At 35.4% G+C, this 21,980-nt stretch overlaps 1 protein-coding gene across 1 annotated transcript in view; it reads right to left on the reverse strand.

Moving 5' to 3' along the window:
* Window positions 1-21,980, reverse strand: part of GPC5 (glypican 5) — a 785,797-nt gene that overhangs the window by 318,160 nt on the left and 445,657 nt on the right. Inside the window, 1 exon segment of the mRNA XM_049816026.1 lies at window positions 14,124-14,286. Within this exon segment, the coding sequence (XP_049671983.1) occupies window positions 14,124-14,286 (163 nt within the window).

Below are 21,980 nucleotides of genomic sequence, written 5' to 3' on the forward strand. Positions count from 1 at the left end.
TCGGAAGATCTCGCGATGTACGGAAAGAGAAGGGTTAAAGGAGGCGGGATGACCGACAGACAGTATATAAGGGCGTGACGCAGTTGAATAAACGCCATTTGCAGCATCCTCATATTGGTGTCAGTGCTCTGTGGCCCAGGGTATGGTGGACCCTGTGCCGAGTCCCACGGGGTGATCAGACGAATGTCTACACTCTAGTTGGCAAGAAATTAAATTAATTTTCCCCAGGCTTAGTCTTTCTTCACTCGTGATGATAATTGGTAAGTGATCTCCCTGTTTTTATCTCAACACATGAAATTTTTCATCTTATCATATTTTCTTTATCATTTGTTGAGGAGGGGGAATGAGAGACCAGCTGGGTGGGTAGCTGGTAACTAGCCAAATCAACCCACCACATCTATATTAACATATAACAGAAGCACATTCAGTTTGCCTTAAGGTGTTGGTCTCCAAACAGTTACGGTGGAGGTCCAGCTTCATATGTCGTTCAACTATACTGGCTAGAGAAGATAGAGCTCCAGAGGATGGGCAAGGCGGGCAGCAGAGCTACCTTCTCAACTAAATCAATTTGCATACAATAGTTGGTGTTCTTAGTTTGCCTATATTTAAGGTGTGTTTAAGTCTTGGAGCTACCAGAGACTAGCACATCGTAAACTGGAAACCTATTCAAGTTCCTTATTATCTTCATTTAAATATATGAGCACCCACATTTAATTATTGAATATAAAATCCCCGATGTGCACTTTTAACTAGCCAACATTTAGCAAACAATAATTGTTTTAATAAATCTCAAGTACTTCTGCAAGTCACAATTTATGATCAATATTTTTGTCTATAACTACCTTTTGCTGAACAATTTGATTAGGAAACCCTCATCTTAATTAATAGTTCCTTCTTTTTTTTACTAATGACTGAATTTATCTATATAAGGTACTGAAACAATATGTACTAAGTGGTTATTTTGCAGCTACTTAGCTCATACATAGCTTCTTCCTTTAAGAACAACTGTCATATTCTGGTTTTGTTTCCTGGTATGTCAGAAATGGTATTTTTTAACAGGCAGCTGTCTCCACTCTGTCTAACAACTGACATATTTTCCAAATGTCACTGTTGCAGTCTGTAATACTCTCTTAAGGCTGTTATACTTTCTACATCACTATCACTTGTGTAAGTGTCCTGAACTGTGTTTCTCACATCCTAAAGCTGGTCACAGGCTCCACCCTTTGGCCTTGGAGATGGAGTCTCACACAAATCAGCATTTCTATTTAAGTCTATAAAAATTGGAAAAAAAAAAAAAAGAAAAATGGTGGAACGGACAAAATAAAGTTAGTGAGCAAGGACATTTCTGCCTATTTCTCATACATCCTGATCTGTCCATGATCACAATGTTCATAACAAGCCCAGATCATGTATCTGAATAAGAAAGGTACCAGCTACTCAGGGGGCCTTTAGTTTAACCTTGTGCTATAAAAGCAGTTACCTGGGACGACTGCATACAACATATACTTAAGAAAGCAAGCCAAATGGGAGAAAAGATCCATGTTTAGAGACATAATGGATTTGACATGAAAAATACTAGTGACTATATGGTGCTACAAAAGATGCCTTTGATGAAGTCTGTGTCTCCTGAGCTGTGGCATAACCCTCTGTTTCTGTAACTGGGTAAATCACAATGAAGCAGGAGATTTTCCCTTCCTTAAGCACATCTGGCCTTGAGCACAATCTGCTTAATGGGGCTCCAAGTAACAAAATTACTCATGTTAAGCATGAGTTAATCTCACTGTTAATCTCAGTGCTGCTGGCCAACATCTGGCAGACAGTTGTTCTAGTTAGCCAATCTCTGAAAACACAAAGAGTGGAATTTATCTCCAGATTCACTTATCTAATATAGGTATCTACAAGGTTTAATGTGAGCTAGCTCCTGCTATAGTCACTGGAAACACAGCTCATACAGTCAAAAGAAACTAGTGACCATGTACTGAAACAGACTCCTGAAATGATCTGCTAAAATGATAGCATGTCTAGGCAACTGAGTTCTGCCCTTACAATCAGGTGTCTGATCTAGAGGGGAATCCTTCCAAGAGGATCAGGGTACAAAGAATACTTTTTTCCCTTGCACTACCTTGGAATCATAGAATCATTTAGGTTGGAAAAGACCTTTAAGATCATCGAGTCCAGCCGTCAACCCAACACCACCATGCCTACTAAACCATGTCCTGAAATCTTTTCCATACATTTCTTCCTAGAAAGTAAAAAACAGTACTTGTGCCTATTAGCAGACTAATTGTAGAAAAGAGGCATCACACTCATAGGCCAGATTGGAGTTATAGATGTCTAACCACTTCCCTTTAGAAGAACAAAAGAAAAGGAAACTCAATTGCTGCCTTGCAGATACATTGCTTCAGAGAATACAGGTCATAATTGAGCATTTTAGAATAGCTTCACCCTTCTTTGGGAAACTTTTTCTGATTTATTTTTTTTTATAGTCACACACATTTTGTAGATTTTAGGAACTAGGTCTTGCATAGTCACATCTCCCATATACATTATTTCTAGGGGAAAAAAAATAGTGCTAAGTTTCTGTAACAAACGGAAATTAATTGATTCTCTTTTAAATAAAAGTTAAAAAATGTTCTGAACATGAATTACCAAGAAGCAGATTATTCAAGGAATTGGAGTTATAATCATTAATAGTGGAAGACGCAAATATGAAATTAATCTAATTTAAGTCTCAGCACAGGTTGCAAAGGGAACTCTCAGGAGATCACACACTTTGATTTTTTTAAAGAATATAATGAAGACAGGAGACAGGTGACAGGCAGAGGAACTACCTTTGATTGTAAACTACCTTTGAGTATACAGAACTGTGACATTTATTATCATTACAATCTGTTTAAAAAAATAGATTGAAAGATAAAGGTCTGATGTGATTCACAACTTTGAAAAAGAAGCAGATTCTTTCATAACCTGATTAAAAAAGTGTTTTACAGTTCCTTTTCAATTCAGTGAAATAATTTCTTTTTAACATAATAGTCATGAAAGTTTTGGGTTGTTGTAGTTTTAACATTTGTTTTTCTGTGTTCCCAATCTAAAAAAGAAACAGATAAACCAGGTACCAAGACAGTTTGATAACCAAACACACCATGGGATTCACATTTCTCCATCATTGACGATGGAAAAAAGGAATGATTTATTCTCCTAGCAAACGAGGCTTTTCAGACAACACGAATTCCATTTTACAAGGCTTATTAGTTTTATTTGCAAGTAACACCTCTATTTTATGTTTTAACAAATCTTTAATGATCTTGACATTAAGACTGTAAAGTACATTGAATAATATTTAACCCTTACCTAAAAATAAGGTTTCAATGAAATGAAAAAAATGAAATCAAAACCACAGTCAAAGCAAAAAAAACCTGACTTAGGTAAGGTCTTGTCTAACTAACTTTAGATATCTGTACTTAAGCTATTGAAGCATGAGTCCTTTTACAATTGGTTGAGAGAAATAAGGGTTGTAGGGCACAATTCTCATCTTAACAGAGATGCTTGATATAGGCCTAAGGAATTATACCCTTGTGTTCATTCATTTCCAGTGATACATGTTTATTTGTTTACAGTGACTATAAAGAAGTCTAAATTTCTTAGTTCAAGCACAGATGTTTTCATTATAAATAGCTGACATGAAGAAAAATGCTGTCCCTGTATTTATTGTTATTAAAGTAAGATTACATTCTGAGGAAAATAAAGAAATGAACAGTAGTCTATAGCTACTTTCCAACATTCATGTTTAGATTTTGGGTGGTGAAAAGGTAGAGTTTTTACCATAACATTAAAGTAGCTAATCTGATCATTTTAGGGAATTGTTACTAGAATATGATAATCCTTTCAAACTGCATAAAGGTTGGCTTTTTAGTTTCTTTCCCTCAAAGTAATAAGTAGAGTCAATTTCTACCAAAAAAAAAAACCCTCTTACATTTTCTTTGAGGGTTTATGTCAGTACAGTGGAAATACACTGGAAGAGTAAAAGAATCATCAAAAGTGGATAATAAAAGCTATCACAGACAGTATGAGAAATGTGACATCAACTGTGGGACACCACTCCCCACCCACCCACCCCCACCCCCAATAAAATTATATTAAAATCTGGAATAAAAATACAGAGCAGGCCAAAATTCCAAATAAAATATTCAGATCTTTGCTAATTTTGTCTCCAAACCCAGCCTTTCCAAAACATGAACAAGAGTTTTAAAATAAACTCATTTGTGACAGACTTAAAAAATTCAAAATTGTGAGTTAAAGAAAGATGTCTTAGAGATAATAAAATCACATAACAGGCCAAATGGAGATGAAAGTGACTCTTCAGAAGGTCTGTTTTTCAAAAATATCTTGACTTTTGGAGGCTTATTTGAAGCAAAAATTCATAGCTTTTTGAGGATTAGACATCACCACTTAGAGAAAGGGATTGTTTTAAACACGTTTGCTTGAAAGAAACATATGTTTGTGGTAAAACTCGTGCTCATTTTTATTTTGTATACAGGAAAACAATGTAAATTCTCTTCTACTGAATTCATGGAAGGATTTGATAGAACAGTAAATGTGATTTGAACACAGTGATCACAAGAGTTATTAAAAAAATCTTATCTTCAGATTGTCAATACATTTTAATAAAGCACATTTCAAACAACACATTAAAATAATAAAAATATTGATTGAATTATAATTGATTAATAATAAGAAATTATTAGAAATGTAATTATAATATTAGACATTGGTTCAATGAAATAATACATGCAGTAAAAGGCTCCAATTTTCTGGTAACTTCAGAATTAGTGGTATTATTATAAGGTAACTCCTTTTAAAATATAATTAGAACTTTGTAACTCCTACTAAAGTCATTATGTGGTCCCTCTGGAAAACACAAGCTCCTATGAAGTCAGTGAAATGATGCCTACTGACTTCAGAAAAACTTGATCAGAACTCATTTAAAAGGTAACATATATTAGCCTTATTGTTTTCCAGTTAGCCAGACTTTGCATAAACAAGCAGTGTATTTTGACTTGGTTTTGCATATCTCAGATGCACACGCAAAAGTAAATAGTACATAACTTAATCTAGAGTAGATAAGGAATTTTAATGTTTTGTATGAAAAAAATACATGAAGATGCACTTCTTTTTTTAAGAGTTGTACACAATATTTTCTTTTCCTTTGGTGAAATTTTGAAAGTTCTTATCTGTTAATGGGATGAAATATAAACCTTTTAAAAGTTGTTTTAAGAAAACAAAGACCTAAATTCAGGTCAGACACTAGTAAGGTGGTTATTCTGTTTTTCCTCCAAAGCTGGATGGCTTTAACCACAGCTCTAGAGACTTAGCCTGATTATTATCTCCCTCTAGTTTTTTCTACTCTATCCAAATAACTGAAGAGTCTTTGGACCAGAGAGAGACAGACTTATAATAGATAAAGATAGGAGACAACGTATTTGGGCATAATCTGCTGCTTTTTGAAGGACTAACCTTAACCCATTTTCCACTGGCTCATTTGAGGGGATTGAATTAGCAAATCACACAACTTTGATGATACCACATAAAACATCGATAATGTTCTCATAGGATAATATTAATTGGGAGGCTAGGGGTATCTCACTCTTCCGTCTCACAGGAAGGCTGTCATAATCTGAGCTCTTGTCTTTCTTTCCCTCGTCTTTTGGGGAACTGAAAATCTTTCGAAGAGGAAGAGTTATTGTAATCAGTACATTCCTGTGGAAAATTTGCATTTCAGTAAATCAGTATTTTCTTTCAGCAAGAAGATACATATTGTCAACACATATGAAGTTCAAAGATTTTTCTGTATGCATGATCAAGTGTTGGCACAGAAATACATAATGATCTCAATTACTGAAGCATAAACAAAGCCACAGTGATACACAAGTTCCAATGATTTCCACAAAAAAAAAAAACAACAAATCACTTATGCACTCCTATGCATAGACCTTTACCAGCCTATGAAGTTTGCACAGGTAAAGTTGCTGGATGTATAATGACCTGAAGCAGTGAGAGAAAAAACAAAGCAATTCTATTTGAAATGCCATGTAAAAACTGAGAAAAGTTACAAGACAACTTCTTTGTATCTTATTTTGCAAAAAGGTGTGACCTGTATATTCATATGCATTGGGAAACACCAAATAATGACTTTTCAAGTTTTAGTTGTTTCCTATTTAAAGAGTATCAACTCTCTCTCTTGAATATAATCATTTGTCAGGAGTCAACATTTGTACTTCTTGAGTGATGAATTTAACCTGAGTAATGGATTGAAGCTGTACTGTCAGGTTGGACTGTTAATTCAAAAACAAATAAGGGAAAGGGTTACATAAAATTTGCTGAGGGAATTCACACAGAGGCAGAAATAAAGTCAGCTAATATAAAATTTTGTACTTTTCAACAGCGCATTGCCTGGTATTAACGTGTTACTCTCCACATGAAGATTGTTATGACAGAGCTTACCACAAACACAAACAAAGAAGCACAATTATTCTTCAAAGATTTTAAGTTATCAAAATGCATTTAAAAAGCATACTCACTGGTCTAAAACACAGCACATCAGAGCAGTGTAATTATTACAAATTACCTGCATTAATAACATGAGGTTATATTTTGATGGGAATTAACTTATAATAAGACCACTAATTTTGAAGTTACCAGAAAATTGGATCCTTTTACTGCATGTATTCTTTCATTGAACCAATGTATAAATATTAACACTCAGAGTTACCAGTAAAGAAACAAACTTTCCAGCAAAGTACCAATGTATATTGCTTTCTTATTCATTCTTTTCTATTTCCTGAGGAAAAGGAATGATAATAGATGTTATAGCTTGTCGTGGTTTAACCCCAGCCAGCAACTAAGCACCATGCAGCCGCTCACTCACTACCTCCCCGCCCAGCAGGATAGGGGAGAGAATCAGAAGAAAAAAGTAAAACTTGTGGGTTGAGATAAGAACAGTTTAATAGAACAGAAGGGAAGAGACTAATAATGGTAATAATAACAATATTAAAATTATGATAATAATAATAATAAAAGGATTGGAATATACAAGTGATGTATAAGGAAACTGCTCACCACCCAACCAATGCCCAGTTAGTTCCTGAGCAGCGATCGCCCCCACCCCCACTCCCCCCAGTTTATATACTGGGCATGACGTCCCATGGTATGGAATACTCCTTTGGCCAGTTTGGGTCAGCTGCCCTGCCTGTGTCCCCTCCCAACTTCTTGTGCCCCTCCAGCTTTCTTGCTGGCTGGGCATGAGAAGCTGAAAAATCCTTGACTTAGTATCAACACTACTTAGCAACAACTGAAAACATCAGTGTGTTATCAACTTTCTTCTCATACTGAATCCAAGACATAGCACTATACCAGCTACTAGGAAGACAGCTAACTCTATCCCAGCCGAAACCAGGACATAGCTATTTATATGGATAGAGAATGGCCTAAATGCTTTCTTATTGCCACAGCAGCAGAAGGGAAGTAGCCAGTGCCACTCTTGCAAAAGTGTTAGAGTCCACCAGCTGCCTGTTGAACAAATTACAACTTATTACTTCTCAGTTTTTAGCAACTTTCAAAAAAAACCTGGTGCTTACTGCTTTATGCCTCCCAAACTTAAGCACAGAGGATATACTCCAGTATGTCCTTTTCTGATCTGGGTTCTCTTGTGAAGATTACAGCTCTTCAGGAGCTCCTTTTTGGAATAATCAGAGAAATGCAGAATATGGTATTGTGTGGTCAAGGTATGATGGAGGTTGTGTATCATCTGAATTGCCTCTAGGCTAATGGGCTATACATAGGAATAAAGTTGGCATCCTGGAGGAGATAGTTATTTCATGTGGTAATGGAGTAATAAAAGGGTAATTTATCAGCCTGGAGAATACTGGGGCTCCAATTAACAGGGCAGGAAGGAAAGCTTACTCCTCTCTGTGGATGCATTCACTTCCTTCTAACTTTTCCTTTTCACCAGCAGAAGCATCCTTCAAGATGTTTCCTTGGACAGAGAGGGGAAAAACCCCCACAAATTCTTCTGATTGATCTTCCAGATATGTAGACACTTTTGTGCTGTTTGAACCAACAACTTACATACTGAACAAATGTATGTATATGTATGAAGTAATACACCATTGACTTGTTTCACCTAATTTTAGGCCAGAAAGCATGGAAGTAATTACAGAGGACCAGAAAGCCAATTACAGATACAGTCCTTGCTCAAACAGTCCTGACAGTGAATAATACATCAAGTCTCCCACTGTGGACTATAAAATTAATTCTGAATGGTACTCCTATGAAACAGGGAGGGTAAAAACACCTTCTGTGTGAAAGCGTGTTTTTGCCTGGAATTAGTGCAGAAGTCATAGCAGGTGCTGGAGTGGGGCAAGGCACTCTTCTTGCATTTCAAAATGGGGTGGCTTGTTCTGTAAGATCCCTCATTTTCTGCTCCTTCTCCACAAGCATCTTTCAGACATGTTTGCTCAAAGACAAACCACCAACTATAGACAGAATTATGAGATGGGGAATACACACAGTCTGTTTCTGGAGAATTTTGTAAGGTTAAAAAAGTCTGCATTCAATTCCATTAAAATATATCAAGCACCATCATTAAATGTCAGTTCTTCTAGCTAAACAAGAAATGATTAATCATACCCATTCCACAAAACACAATATAAAAACAAGTATTAAAAGTTAGTGCAATTTTTAGACCAAGTTTGGGGTTCACAGCAAGAACTATTTTTTTAATTCATTTTTAATAGAATTGAGATGTTCTGAACTGAGTGAACTTATAAGCAGTGAAGACATGTAGCCCCTCCAAAGACACCTGAATAAGAACACTTTACATTAACAATGGGGGATTAGGAAGAACAGTGTTGCGTGTAAACAAAATAAAGCCTGAAATCCTACTCCAACATAAGGGATGTCTTCCTTTACTGAGGTAACACAGAATGCAGATGAGAGTTTAAAACAATATAACAGATGGCAAACATCATAACAGAGATTTTATTGCCAGCTTGAAGTAGTTTTGGTCACAGAAGATGCCATCAGAATCAGATTTTAAAAAAAAGAAAAAAGCAACTCTACTGAAGTGGGTGAAGGAGCAGAAAGAGGAGAAAGGATGTTTGAGACCTGAGAATGCAGTATAGTATAACATCAGATAAGAGACACAGACTGGTTTATTTGAATCATAGTACCCTCTTTTTATAGGGAGATGACAACATAAAGCCTCTTCCAAGTTATATTACCTCTATTGCAGAGTTTGAACAAGAAAATAATAATCTACAGATTAAGTAGTCCTAGCAATAAAACAGTTTGGAGACTTTTTTCCTCAGACAGGATGAATATCAGGTGAGATAAAAATCTAGCAAGTGAGAGACAAGGTTTGCCTGTATATACCTTAAGCACAAAGACAAGCCTGATATTTCTACATATATGAGCCCTGAACTAGGAGATCTCTGGCTGTAGTAAAGAAATACCTGCATTGCATGTTAAAATGAGAAAAGAAAGACAAAGCAGTGGTAGACTACTTTTCAGAAAATTGTTGGTCTTGTTAAAAATCTTATGAGAATTTTGATAGATGGTATTGAGTGGCTCAGAGGAGTGATATCAGGATTAGCCCTTCCTCACAGAGCTATTTGAAAACAGATTCAAATCAATATATAGGTGAAAAGTATTTGTTGTTATTACCTCTTCCATTCTGCAGGGTTTTTTGAGGAGGTAATTCATTGTGACGCATGAAATAGTCCTGTGGGAGCTCCTGGGTTAGAGTAGAATAAAACTAGCAAATGAAGTGTCAAGACTTTATACTACTGTTTATTTTATACATTTAAAGTACACTACCCTTTCTAGTACCACTCCTTCAAATAACTGCACCAATTTGCTATATTTTAAAAATACTTATGAAGACCAAAGCAGTCAGCACAATTGTAGGGCTTTGAAACACTGAATGTAATGTAAGGATTGACTGTTTGATATGAAACCCAGAATTTTTCAAAATACAACATATTTTAAGCACTAGTGTAATGCTAGGGCTATCACTTCTGTGTCATAAATACCAAATCTCTTCATTGGCCTTCCAAAGCCTAAACCCTGTCACCACACATTTGTCAGTCTCCGACACTAAATGAAAACAATTCTCACATCTGTAGCTCTGAGTTCAGAAATAAGTCATCTTTGACTTCAGCGGCTATGTGTTCACATAAAATTGCTAGAGGTTTGTCTAGGCAGAAACATATCTCCTCCCTTCCCCTCTGCTTCTTCCAGGTTTGGGGATCACACACATGTTCAGAGGGCAATGACATGGTGTCAAAAAAAAGGTGGATGTGTCTTTACACTTTATTTTTATACAAAGCAATGTACTTAAAAGGGCTACTTCTGTATCATACTTTATTAGCTTATTAAGATTATGAATTTGTTGCAGACAGGATCATTTCCTTGGTGAAAATGTCTAGAATAGCTAACAAAAAGGAGCCTGGGCTTTGGCTAGGACTTCCAGACTCTATTATAGTACAAAATAGGTAGTAATCCCCCTTTCTTTCCTGGCTGATTATAAGAGAACACAAAGTTGCCCAGAAGAAAAAGACTGTAAAAATCTTCTTTGGTGAGGAAAAAATAATACTGTCTGTATGTCTCCATGTATCAAAAAAGTATAAAGTAAAATGAATTAATTGTGTGCATAATGGATATGGTTAAAATTTGTGTGTTACTAAACCCCATAAATAATCTTTTTTCACCCATTTTAATGTGACACATTAAAAGGAAATAATTATTAAATAACTTACCCATTGTATAAGTCATAATTCTTTTTTGAGCTTCAAAAATCATAAATGCATTGTAAAGTCCTATAACAATGCTTACCTATAACAAGAAAGTATCTGGTTTCTAGAGCTTGGTAAAACTTCTTGAAAGTGCTTTTTTACTTAAAAGTTCTTCTTAGACAAAATGACTGTAACAAGTATGTGTTTAAAACTGCAACAGTAAAGGTTGAGTTCATACTCACATTCAAAGTATTTGGTGCTTCAGTTCAATCCTGGTGTCATTTGTGGTTTTTACATGTTTGTCACCCATTTATCAATATAGATGGAAGACTATTTTTCTGTACTATAAAGAGGATTATGACCCACATTTACATTTTCTTTACCCCACCTTATTTCTACCTTCTGTCTTTATGGTTCTCTTACTGTTTTTCACAAACTGAAAGTTAACAGCAATGAAATACTGTGCTACTGATATTTTTAACGTATGCCATTTTAATTCTGCCATGATTCCTAAGTTGCTATGTGGACATTGGCCAACTCAACCCATTGTGTCTCTACCCCTCCAGTTCTGCTGCAGCTGAGGTTTGGTTTTCAGTCTAAAAATGTGGTCATGTTACACTTACAAGCTAGTATTTTATAATGCATAGAAGCAGCATGAGTGTGGAAAACCTGAAGAATAGTGTTATACAGCAGAAGAAACAAAGTAATATTGTACAGATGTACAGCAATTCTTGAGCTTGACTTCTGAGTAAGATCACAAGCATATGCAGATCAGAAGCTTGTGAAGGGTTGCATTTGAACAAATCTAACTTGTTGATCTTGCTTACACTGCAAGTGTGGGGTTTTTTTCTTTTTTGTATCAGTTTATTTAGGACTACAAATATAAATTTCTACATAACAAATCAAGTTTGGTTGGTCTTCCATAACATATATGATAAAATGCAAACCATATCTACATACAGAAGAGTACTCAGACATTTCTAGCTATTTTTATGTGACTAAAAAAAATAATAGGATGCACAAAAAAGCACTACAACTAACAAGTGAACACTGAGGATCAAAGATTCTGTAGTCAACCTCTAGGCTTAGCTGAAGTTCAGCCATGCTTTTCAAAAAGCAGTAAGCAGTATCACCAGAGTAAATCTAGCTTTTCAGTTTAAAAACAAGGAGTTTAGGATCTGACTTAGCTTGAAGTTGATACCAGTCATCTGAAGGTAAGAAAATTCAACCAGCTTAAATCATGATGTCGTTTATCTTTTATTTTTTTTATTCTAGTTCCTCATGTAAAATCATAAATCTTAAGAAGACAATTTTGTTTGCTTACTAAAATATATTTACTTTTTTTCACTTTCAATTTCACTTTTAATTCCCAAAGTCCTACTCATATATCACAATGATGCAAAAGAATTGTTCAAGCTCCTGTTCCATTTATCTTAAATATACTCTTAAGTGACTTATGAAGAAAAATATTTTCTTGACCTATATTATAACAAAATTAATACTAAATGGAACATTTTAACAGTTCTACTGGACAGAAAGTCCACGTCAGTAAGCATGTATGATACCCCAGAACAAAGTAGTGTTGTCTAGGACTCCTTCTGGTATACATTCAAGATGCATTTTAAGGTGCATTCCAAATAATAAATGCATGCCAGTATAAATCCATAAAATCACAATGGCTCATTGAAGGTACTAATAACTCAACATATATGCACAAGTCTTAATATTAAACAGTATGGAGTCATATTTTTGTTCTATAATATCTTAGAAAAAGTTCAAATGAAACAGCACTACGTGCAAACTTCAGTATGCCTAATACATAGTTTATAATTCTAGAGATTTATATTACATGTAGTATAAAGAGAATATGAGCTAATTATATTTTTAACATTTTGAAAAGATTACACTAAATATATCAATATGAAGAGAATTCTAATGCACTAGACGAGGGCAAAAGAAAATGTACTATTCTTGCAATTCTTTTGTCATTTAATACTTTCTTAATAGCCCTAGTCATATTTTAAGACTATTTTACAGTCTTTTGATACCATAGAATGTCATTATCAAATAGATATAATATATCCAGTATTCCAAAGTACATCTGTTTTTAAATATTTGATCTCTAACTTCTTTTTTCAAAGTTAAATCTTGAAAGGCACTCTCAGGAAGTAAGTTTCCAAACCTTTTTGCAGATCTTTTAAAATCCTATCTAGAGAAGCTATAGCAGGACTTGAAAATGTATAGACTAGGTAGTAGTGCAACAGCATTTTAGGCTGATTCCAAACTGACCTGCTAAGGCATGACCCAGAATGCTCAGTGTCATTTCTCCAGTTGTTCAAATCAGAATTGTGCAAGCATATACTACAGTTTCTGTATGGACATATTTCTAAATTGCCTTTTCACTGTCAAGTCAAGAAGGACCTGGGGTTCTCACTTAAGCTTGGAAACATGGAGCACACTCAAATTCAGTAAATATAGGTAAATTCAGTGACTGACACAAACCTTGACTTCCTACCTAGTGGTACTGAATTTTGCAATGCAAAATGCAGAATAATGCAGAAAGCAGAAAAAAAATTATGCAAAACGCAGAAATGTAATTTTGATCATACCAGGCATCTATCCCCATCATTTCTGCCTATATTTCTACACTGGGAAGAGAAATAAGAGATGCAGAATAATGTTCTGATTCAGAGAAGTAGTTACCTTACCTGTGCTTCAATACTATTGCTCGTGCTTCCAGTTCCATGCCACTGAAGTGCACAAACAAATGATTTTTTGAAGAAAATTGATACAAATGTGTTTCAGAAAACAAAAAAAAAAAATCAAAACCAAACAAATAAAACACCAAACCCCAAAACTGTAACAAAAGCAGAAAGATGTGCAAGAAGTAATAATGGCATTGATGCTGAGTGCTACAGTACGTTGGTTCCAACAGTTGTCTATGAAATTCAGCTACCACAACTAAACCTTTTATGTCACCACAGTTCCATGAAAAATTAGAACAATTTCTCTGCTTAACTGCCAAATCTTTTATGTTAAAGTACTAACTCACAGGGACATGTCATTGTAACACCTTTCATTTAACTAAAATATTGTGTTGAGGTCAGTCTACATTATGCCAAATATGTGTTAATGTGTTACGATGAAACTGATACTCATATTCAACCATGCTCATAGAAATCCTGTAATTGTAGTCCTATTCCTGTAAATCTTGGAAATATTGTACAGACAACTTTTCCATACCTTTTCCAAGATAATTTAGTGGTATGTATTAGTGAAAAATATGCCAATTCACTATTTAAATGCATGAAGGAAACAGAATTGTGGACTTACAGTCTGTAATTTTCAGGATTCTTTTGACTTCTCCACTTCCTGATCCTTTGCAACCAACTTCATCATCACCATCTCCACTGATACGTTCATCTATAACTCCACCACTGCCTGTTTGTTGGAGATCCCATTTATCATATTTAGGAAACAATTTGCCCTGCAACAGCTGAAGACAATATATGGTATGCAAGTTAGCAGTACAGATGGAGAACTTCAGTGAGTACCAAAAATTTCATATATGTTTCTCTAGTAATTATCTTTAAAAGAGTGGTATCTGGAGATGTATACGTCATTTTTAATTTTTAAAAAAAATATAAAATGTCTGTATCTTTATTGCTACATAAAGAAAGATCAGGCACCAATTCCTGGCCCAGAGGCCAGGTGGAATGGAGAGGGACATAGAATCATAGAATAGTTTGGGATGGAAGGGACCTTTAAAGGTCATCTAGTACAATCCCCCCTGCCATAGGCAGGGACATCTTCAACTAGATCAGGTTGCTCAGAGCCCCGTCCAACCTGACCTTCAATGTTTCCAGGGATGGGGGATCTACAGCCTCTCTGGGAAACCTTTTCCAGCATTTCAACACCCTCATTGTAAAAAAATTTCTTCTTTATATCTAGTCTGAATCTACCCTCCTTCAGTTTAAAACTTTTACCCCTTGTCCTTTTGCAATAGGCCCTACTATAGTGTGTCCCCATCTTTCTTATAAGCCCCTTTTAAGTACTGAATGGCTGCTATAAGGTCTCCGCGGAGCCTTCTCTACTCCAGGCTGAACAACCCCAACTCTCTCAGCCTGTCCTCACAGGAGAGGTGTTCCAGCCCTCTGATCGTTTTGGTGGCCCTCCTCTAGACCCGCTCCAACAGGTCCATGTCTCTCCCATCCTGAGGACCCCAGAGCTGAACACAGTACCGCAGGTGGGCTCTCACAAGAGGGGAGCAGAGGGGCAGAATCACCTCCCTCAACCCGCTGGTCACAATTCTTTTGTGCAGCCCAGGATACAGTTGGCTTTCTGGGCTGCAAGCGCACATTGCTGGCTCGTGTCCTCACTCCCTCAGGCTAACCCCCCTTAGAGCAGACAGACAGCATCCATGCTACATAGCAACTGGCCATGGATCTTTTCAAGACCCCTGTGGTGTCCACAGGGCCTTAAGATACAATTATTTTCTTGTGTGAATTTTTCAGTTTAAAATATCTTGAATAGTGTAAGAGCTGTGCTGCAGCTCTATATTGGTGAATCCAAAACATACTTGTCATGTGCTCTGGATGTGTCATATGGGCATCTGGTAGAAGCTGAAGGAAAAAAATGTGTTGGGACCATATCAAATTCCTGACCAGGGAGCAGCAGACCCAGCTACTACAGTTGGAGCCAGTGCTAGCCTGGAGAGAACAATTTCCCAAATCACATCCAGGCATTGTTTTGGGAAAACTGATAAGGGTGACCTAAAACAAAGCAAAGGGATAGCTGATACTGGCCTATGCAGTGTAGGTGATTTTGGTCCAGTACAGAAGCTTGTTCTCTGGCTCCTTTTTATTTATCACTATAGACATGGCCAATGATGTCAGCACAGTCTACAAGACAACAGGCAGCATTCTTAAAGTTTAACTCATTTCTCTGTTCTGTTGAGCAGAGCTGAGCAATCACCTGAATAATGTTAATCTCTCTCATTTATCAAGTATACAGATGCTGTCATCCAGCTTTTTAAATACTAAGTGGTAGGACATACATACACAATGTGCCCTCTGCCCCATCCAGATTCAGTCCAGTTTACATGTCAGATACATATAAACTTCATAATCTCTAAAGAAACAGGTTCTTAGAAATGTTAAGAATTCTTATAATTTTATCTAGTCCAAAATATCAGCTGGTACAGGCAAGTGCATTGCACTTCCTTCATTCTAGCAAGACTTCTTTACACCGGCCAAAACTCTGCTGGCTTAGATTCTATAATTAAATAATCAGATGTTTTTTCTCCTGGAAGTAGCTACTAATTAGTCTGAAACAGACTCAATTGTTTTATACCTTCAAAAATGTGTTGTTCAAGCAAGATACTGGGTTCATATTTTTTGGACAATATACTCAGTTCATTTACAGAGTATGGAGTCACTTCCTGGACTACTTGATCTGTTAAGTGCTGTACAGTGCCCAGAAAAAAAAATAAATTAATCACTACTACAAAGCCATCACTCAGATAAATCTCAGTAGCTTTATAAAAGCCACAAGCAACACTGTATAAGAACAGGAGAATGCCATTCACCACTGAATCAGCAGAACCAATTTATGCAGCACTTTTGATTCAAAAGTTTTATTAGACAGTTATATGTTACCTGAAAGACAAACTACCCAGCTAAGAAAAAAAAAGTTCTTTTGTATAGCTGCCCTGCTCCCTGCTCATTGTGTGATCCATGCCATACTTCTGCCAACATAGTATTTATGGAAACAAAACACAGACAGTCTAATGAACTACATCTAGTTAAACAGGACACTTTCTTTTTTTGTTGGCGCAGTTCAAATCATGACACAACTCCAAAGCCATCTGAATGATAGGGTACTCTTTATCCCTGAGTTCTGTGGCATAAATGTGGGAATGAACCTCCAGCAAGACATTTTTTCAAACATGAGTTGCTGCTAAAGTTTCCATAGTATAGTGTGTGTATATGTATATATATACACATACACACACACATTTTTTCAGCCTGAGAACATGCATAGCCCTTCACATTCTGTATCTGTGTCTCAGTTTTAAAAATATATTGGCTTAATAAGGTCTTTATATTTTTCTCCTTCTCTAAATTTCAGTACAAAGTTCTCCTTCCTCTTTTTTTTCCCCTTTCTACTTATTGTGCATTATTGACTTATGACTAGAAATCTGAAAACTCAGGCAATCCCACTAAATTGCTTTAAATGTAGGTTCAACATTGAAAAATTGTTCTTCAACTTTTTCCAAACTTTTTGCTGTACTTGAAAGAGTAGAGGTTAAGGAATGAACAAGCTCCTTTGTAATTTGGGGTTTGTTATTCTCTTCAGTCTCCTTAATTGTACAAGAAGAAATGTTGTCTCCATATAAATTCACAAATCCCAGTGCTGGTTCGCTACTAAGCATGGCTTAGATTGAATATAAATTCTTTATTAAATTTATATAATCCATGTACTTCTTCAAAGCTAGCTTGATTCACTTTAGAAATAAAGATAAAAGCCATTTAAAATTATTATTCTGTTGTGCCATAATTTTTATACAGCTATTATTTAAGAGGAAAAGAAACATAGGTTATAACTGGGGAATTTTGTTGCATACACTTGCTGGGTCTTCCAGTTCAATAAGCAAGATTACTAGCTGTACACTGTGTCCCCAAAAAAACTACTACAATAAATGTTCTTCCCTTTATATTGAAGGGTAAAATAATCTCTTTTTCTTTTAGGTGTCCAAAAAGGTTTTCCATTCTATCAAATTTCTGACTTTAAAAAAGAAAAATACTATGAGTTTAATCATGCATCAATGTCTTTCTATTTCAATGAAAATAGCAGCAAATATTATTGGCAACCATGTTAGTTTGACTGAGTTATGGCAAGGGTTAGGTCACCAGTGTTGTGAGACTACAGTAGGCACAGCAATATTCCAGGCTAGATTTGCTGGATCTTTCCTTAATTTTGGTGAAAGTTCATTAAACTAAGATTTTGATATCAAAAACATGTCCTCTACTGGTGGCATTTTATTTTCACAGAAAATTTGTGTTTTCTTACCACTACTGTGGTACATATGCACAGGTGAATGATTAGTGTGCAAGAAAGGTCCTTGGGAATCTTCAACTTCACACCTTGTCTATGTATCTTTGGGAAGCTGGGCCTCCAGCTTAGATCTTTCACTGCCCAATTGCCTAAAAGCCCCTTGGGATTTTCACTGATGGCTTAGTGGAACACTTTCTTTGACATAAACAGCAATTCTGAAAAAAAGTTATAATAGCAAAAAGTACCATTAATAAATTTTGTGAAATTTCATCTATTAGAATGAAAATGTAGGTTTGTATGACAGAAGTTATATTGTTGTAATAAAGTACTTACAGGGTTATGTAAATATATGACTTGGTACTATATAACATTTCAGTAAGAAAACAAACTGCTTACAGCAGCTACAAAGGCATCTATAAGGGTATTTGAAGCTTCCTGACAAATCTGAGAGTATAAGCATAATTAGGAAAATTATCACTAAGAATGTATGGTTGTTATACAGTCCTATAGGCTCTGGTAATTTTTTGAGATTATTTAAGATTTTTATCAGTTACCTGGGAAGCAGTATAAAACACAAAATGGTAATGATAAACCTTTCACTGCTACAAGAAATGGAGAACTACTAAATAACAAAGAGAAGCAACAAACTGTCTAAGAAAATACCTCATCTGGTAAGCCAGGCAATTGAATGAATTTTTAAACACATACTGTAATCAAATACAGACAAATGTAAATTTGCAAGTCTAAATATTATATTACATGCATATTTGAAGACCAAAATATTCTGTTCTGTAAAATAATTGTGGGTGTCCTGGATAGCCAGCAGATTATGAATTATCAAGAGTAGTGTTCTAGCCAAAGATTTTAATGGGATATCTTTGGGGACATAAATAGGACTACTAAGTCAGATTAGGGATGTTATATTACTCATAAATCCAGTTCTTGTTTCTTCTGTTCAGAAAGGATGGCACAGAAGTGAGTTCTATCACAGTGGTTAAAATGGAACAAAAAAATACTTCTGTTTTTAACCAAGGAGTTCATCCTTTAGTGCACCAAAAAACCCCCCACCTCTGGAATTTATTTAACCAGCCTTGTAAGTGGCTACATGGCAAACACAGATTTGATGGATTTGTGTATCAGGCCAAAGCATATGAAAATAATAAGTTAAAAAACTTTTATTTACACATTCAAAGTGAATCAAACAAATAAATATGATATTATCAATATCATACATTTGTTTTAAAAAAAAAAAGGTTGTTCTATATCAAAATAATTTATTAACAGGTCTGGTCAGGTTCTTAAGAAATATGTGTGTGTATATATGTTCTGGATCAAAGTTTTTGGTCTTAAAGCATGAATTAATTCAGAGGTTCAAGGACAGGGTATGCAGGAGGTTAGACTAAATAACAAAAATGATCCCTTCTGGCTCTCAAAAATCTATGAATTCACGTAAGTAAATCTGGTTTAAATGAGAAGACTGGATTCTTTTTTACTTTCCTGTGTTTGCAGGAAGTTACAAGTGATTTTATCTCTCATGAGTGATGAACACTGACAGGTAAGGGAACTTACGTTTACACCATTGAAACTGATGTGATATTGGTTCTCTTTCAAAAAAAATCTAGTATCCTATTTAATTATCTTACACATCATATACCTTCAGGGGTAACATTGATTTTCTATCAATATTTTTTTTAATAAAAATATCATGATGATACTCTGTTGCAGTCAATGCACTAACTAAGCTTAGTCATAATATTTCCTCTCTTTCATTTATTTGCATATCATAAGTACTTCTGGAGGGAATCCCAAAGAAGCCCAGCAGTGAATCCAATTTACCTAATCAAATCAAACTTAGAAGAGTTATTTCCAAAAGTATGACTATTTTGAACTCTTTCAAATGAAAGAAATAAAGGATGCTAAAGTTTATTCCTCTGCTTAGCATTACATAACTGAATACTTAAAAATACAGCATTTCTTTTCAGTGATCTCATTAAAATACTACTCATACCTCTGTAGGCCAGAATCTACTGCAGGGTTTCATTTCCAATAACGCAAAAGATCCTTAACAAAATTGTGCATTCTGAATTAGAAGTCCAGCATATATTGGAGACTGGTATTTAGATAAGTAGTATTACAACTCTTACAGTCCCTCATGATAGTGACCTGTGGGTTTTTTTAAATAAAAAGCTGTAGGTTTGGGTGAAGTACATCAGCTCCTTTCTTATTTTTTGCTTTTTCAATGACATTTTCAAAGACAGAATGAGATTTCTAATCAGCTATAGCATTTACATCCCTGAGATGATGCAGAACTGCAGAACAATGCATACACTGCTATGCCAAACCCACTGTTTTCTGCCCAAAATCCAGGGCTAAAACTACGTTTCAAGCCTGCAGACTCATTCAACTCCATAAAATCACCAACCAAACAGCAGCCTGAAATTCTGATGGAAGTAACTCAACATTTCTCTCCAGTCTAAGCCAACCTATCAGAACACAGAAAGAAATAGACATTCATTCTGCTTACTGAACACGAGCAAGAATCAGTACAGTGGCTGCGAGCCAGCACTGCACCACACAGCTCTAACCTACCCTTTGTGCTTTCTTGATATACCTTTACTACCTCATGATCAAAACAGTTGCTGCTTGAATAGTAGAAATAAGAATTACTCCAGCTTATTATACTACTACTTCAAAATCCAGGCATTTCTTCCCAGTAGTTATTTATGTCGTATTCAAAACCATTCAGTAAGCAAACAAAACTTTCACAGAAAGCTCACTACTGAATTAGGTAGAAATGACTAATGATTCTCACTAAAGGTACAGTTCAACAAAGCCAGGCTGTGAGCCCAAGCACAAGGATACACTGTCCGTTTTGTTCCATCATTAGCATGCTTCCTGGTCATCACAGATTTGAACTGATCCTACCAGCACTCTCCACAAATATGCTTGACCCCAATTTGAGCCTTAGCATAGTCTAGGGACTGTTCCCAACAGGCATCTTGGATATAGTTATTCTGCTCTGGGAAGTAGGACACTTGCAGTCCCTGACTTTTATTTAATACAATAGATACAACTTTTGGGGATGTCTACAGTGCCGAACAAAAGAAAACCAGGGAACGAGCTAGAGCAATAGATACCAAACATCAACATTTCTCCATCTTTGTAATTTACTTGTGGTTTAGATTATTCCAACCAGTTCTCCTAAAGGTAAATCACTTATTAAAGAGGCTAATTGTAAGCACTGGGACATGAAGCAGTGTGTGCTCTCATCCTTGATCCTCTTTTTATTTAGTAATACAGATACAGCTCCTAAATGTAATTGTCCCTCAACAAATATACTTTTCCGAATTTGTTACATTATTAAAGAAAAAGTCTTCTCTGCTATAAAAAAAAATCTTTCTTTATATCTGGGGGTGCATTTTACCACTAAAACCACTCAATTCAGGTTCTCACATAAGTTCTGTGGTGAGCAATTATTTTTCTTTCCATGTATTAATGGTTCCAAGTGAATACATGAGCAAAAACTTGGATCTTGTCCCTTGGTGCAAGCCCTGCTAGCACAGTTATGCACACTATCAACTTGATTTAAAAAATATTTATGTATTTTTTTTCTTTAAAAAAATGCATGTCTTGCTAACGTCTCACTGTAGATTTAAATCATCCTCAGAAAATTAAGTAAACGAGTCAGGCATTTCTAAGATAATAAATGAGAGCAAAATTAAACCCCAGAATAAAAGCTTGTGCTCTTCTTTCTATCTAGGTAGTTGAAATAACAGAACAAAGTCACATTATCTATGATTAATGTTTAGAGACTAATGTTCTTTGCCTGTTTCACCCATCCATGAAGACAGCATAGCTGCAAGCAGAAATAGATGATAATAATAATGAAAGAGAAACATATAAATTTCAGAAAAAAAAACAAAAAACATCACCAGCAAAATTTCATTTTAAATATTTCTAAAGCTATAGAATGAGCATCTTCAATATCTGTTCTTTAGAGCCATGGATCTCCCTGGATTTTTCATTTCACTGTTCTTTTCTGTTCATCTGTTTCATTGTATTCCTTTGAAGGTTATTGGTATAACCCTGTCCACTAGACATTACAAATAATTTTTCAGATAATTTGCAAATAAT

The sequence above is a fragment of the Accipiter gentilis genome, chromosome 13 (genome assembly GCF_929443795.1).
Source record: "Accipiter gentilis chromosome 13, bAccGen1.1, whole genome shotgun sequence".
NCBI classification, from domain to species: Eukaryota; Metazoa; Chordata; class Aves; order Accipitriformes; family Accipitridae; genus Astur; species Astur gentilis.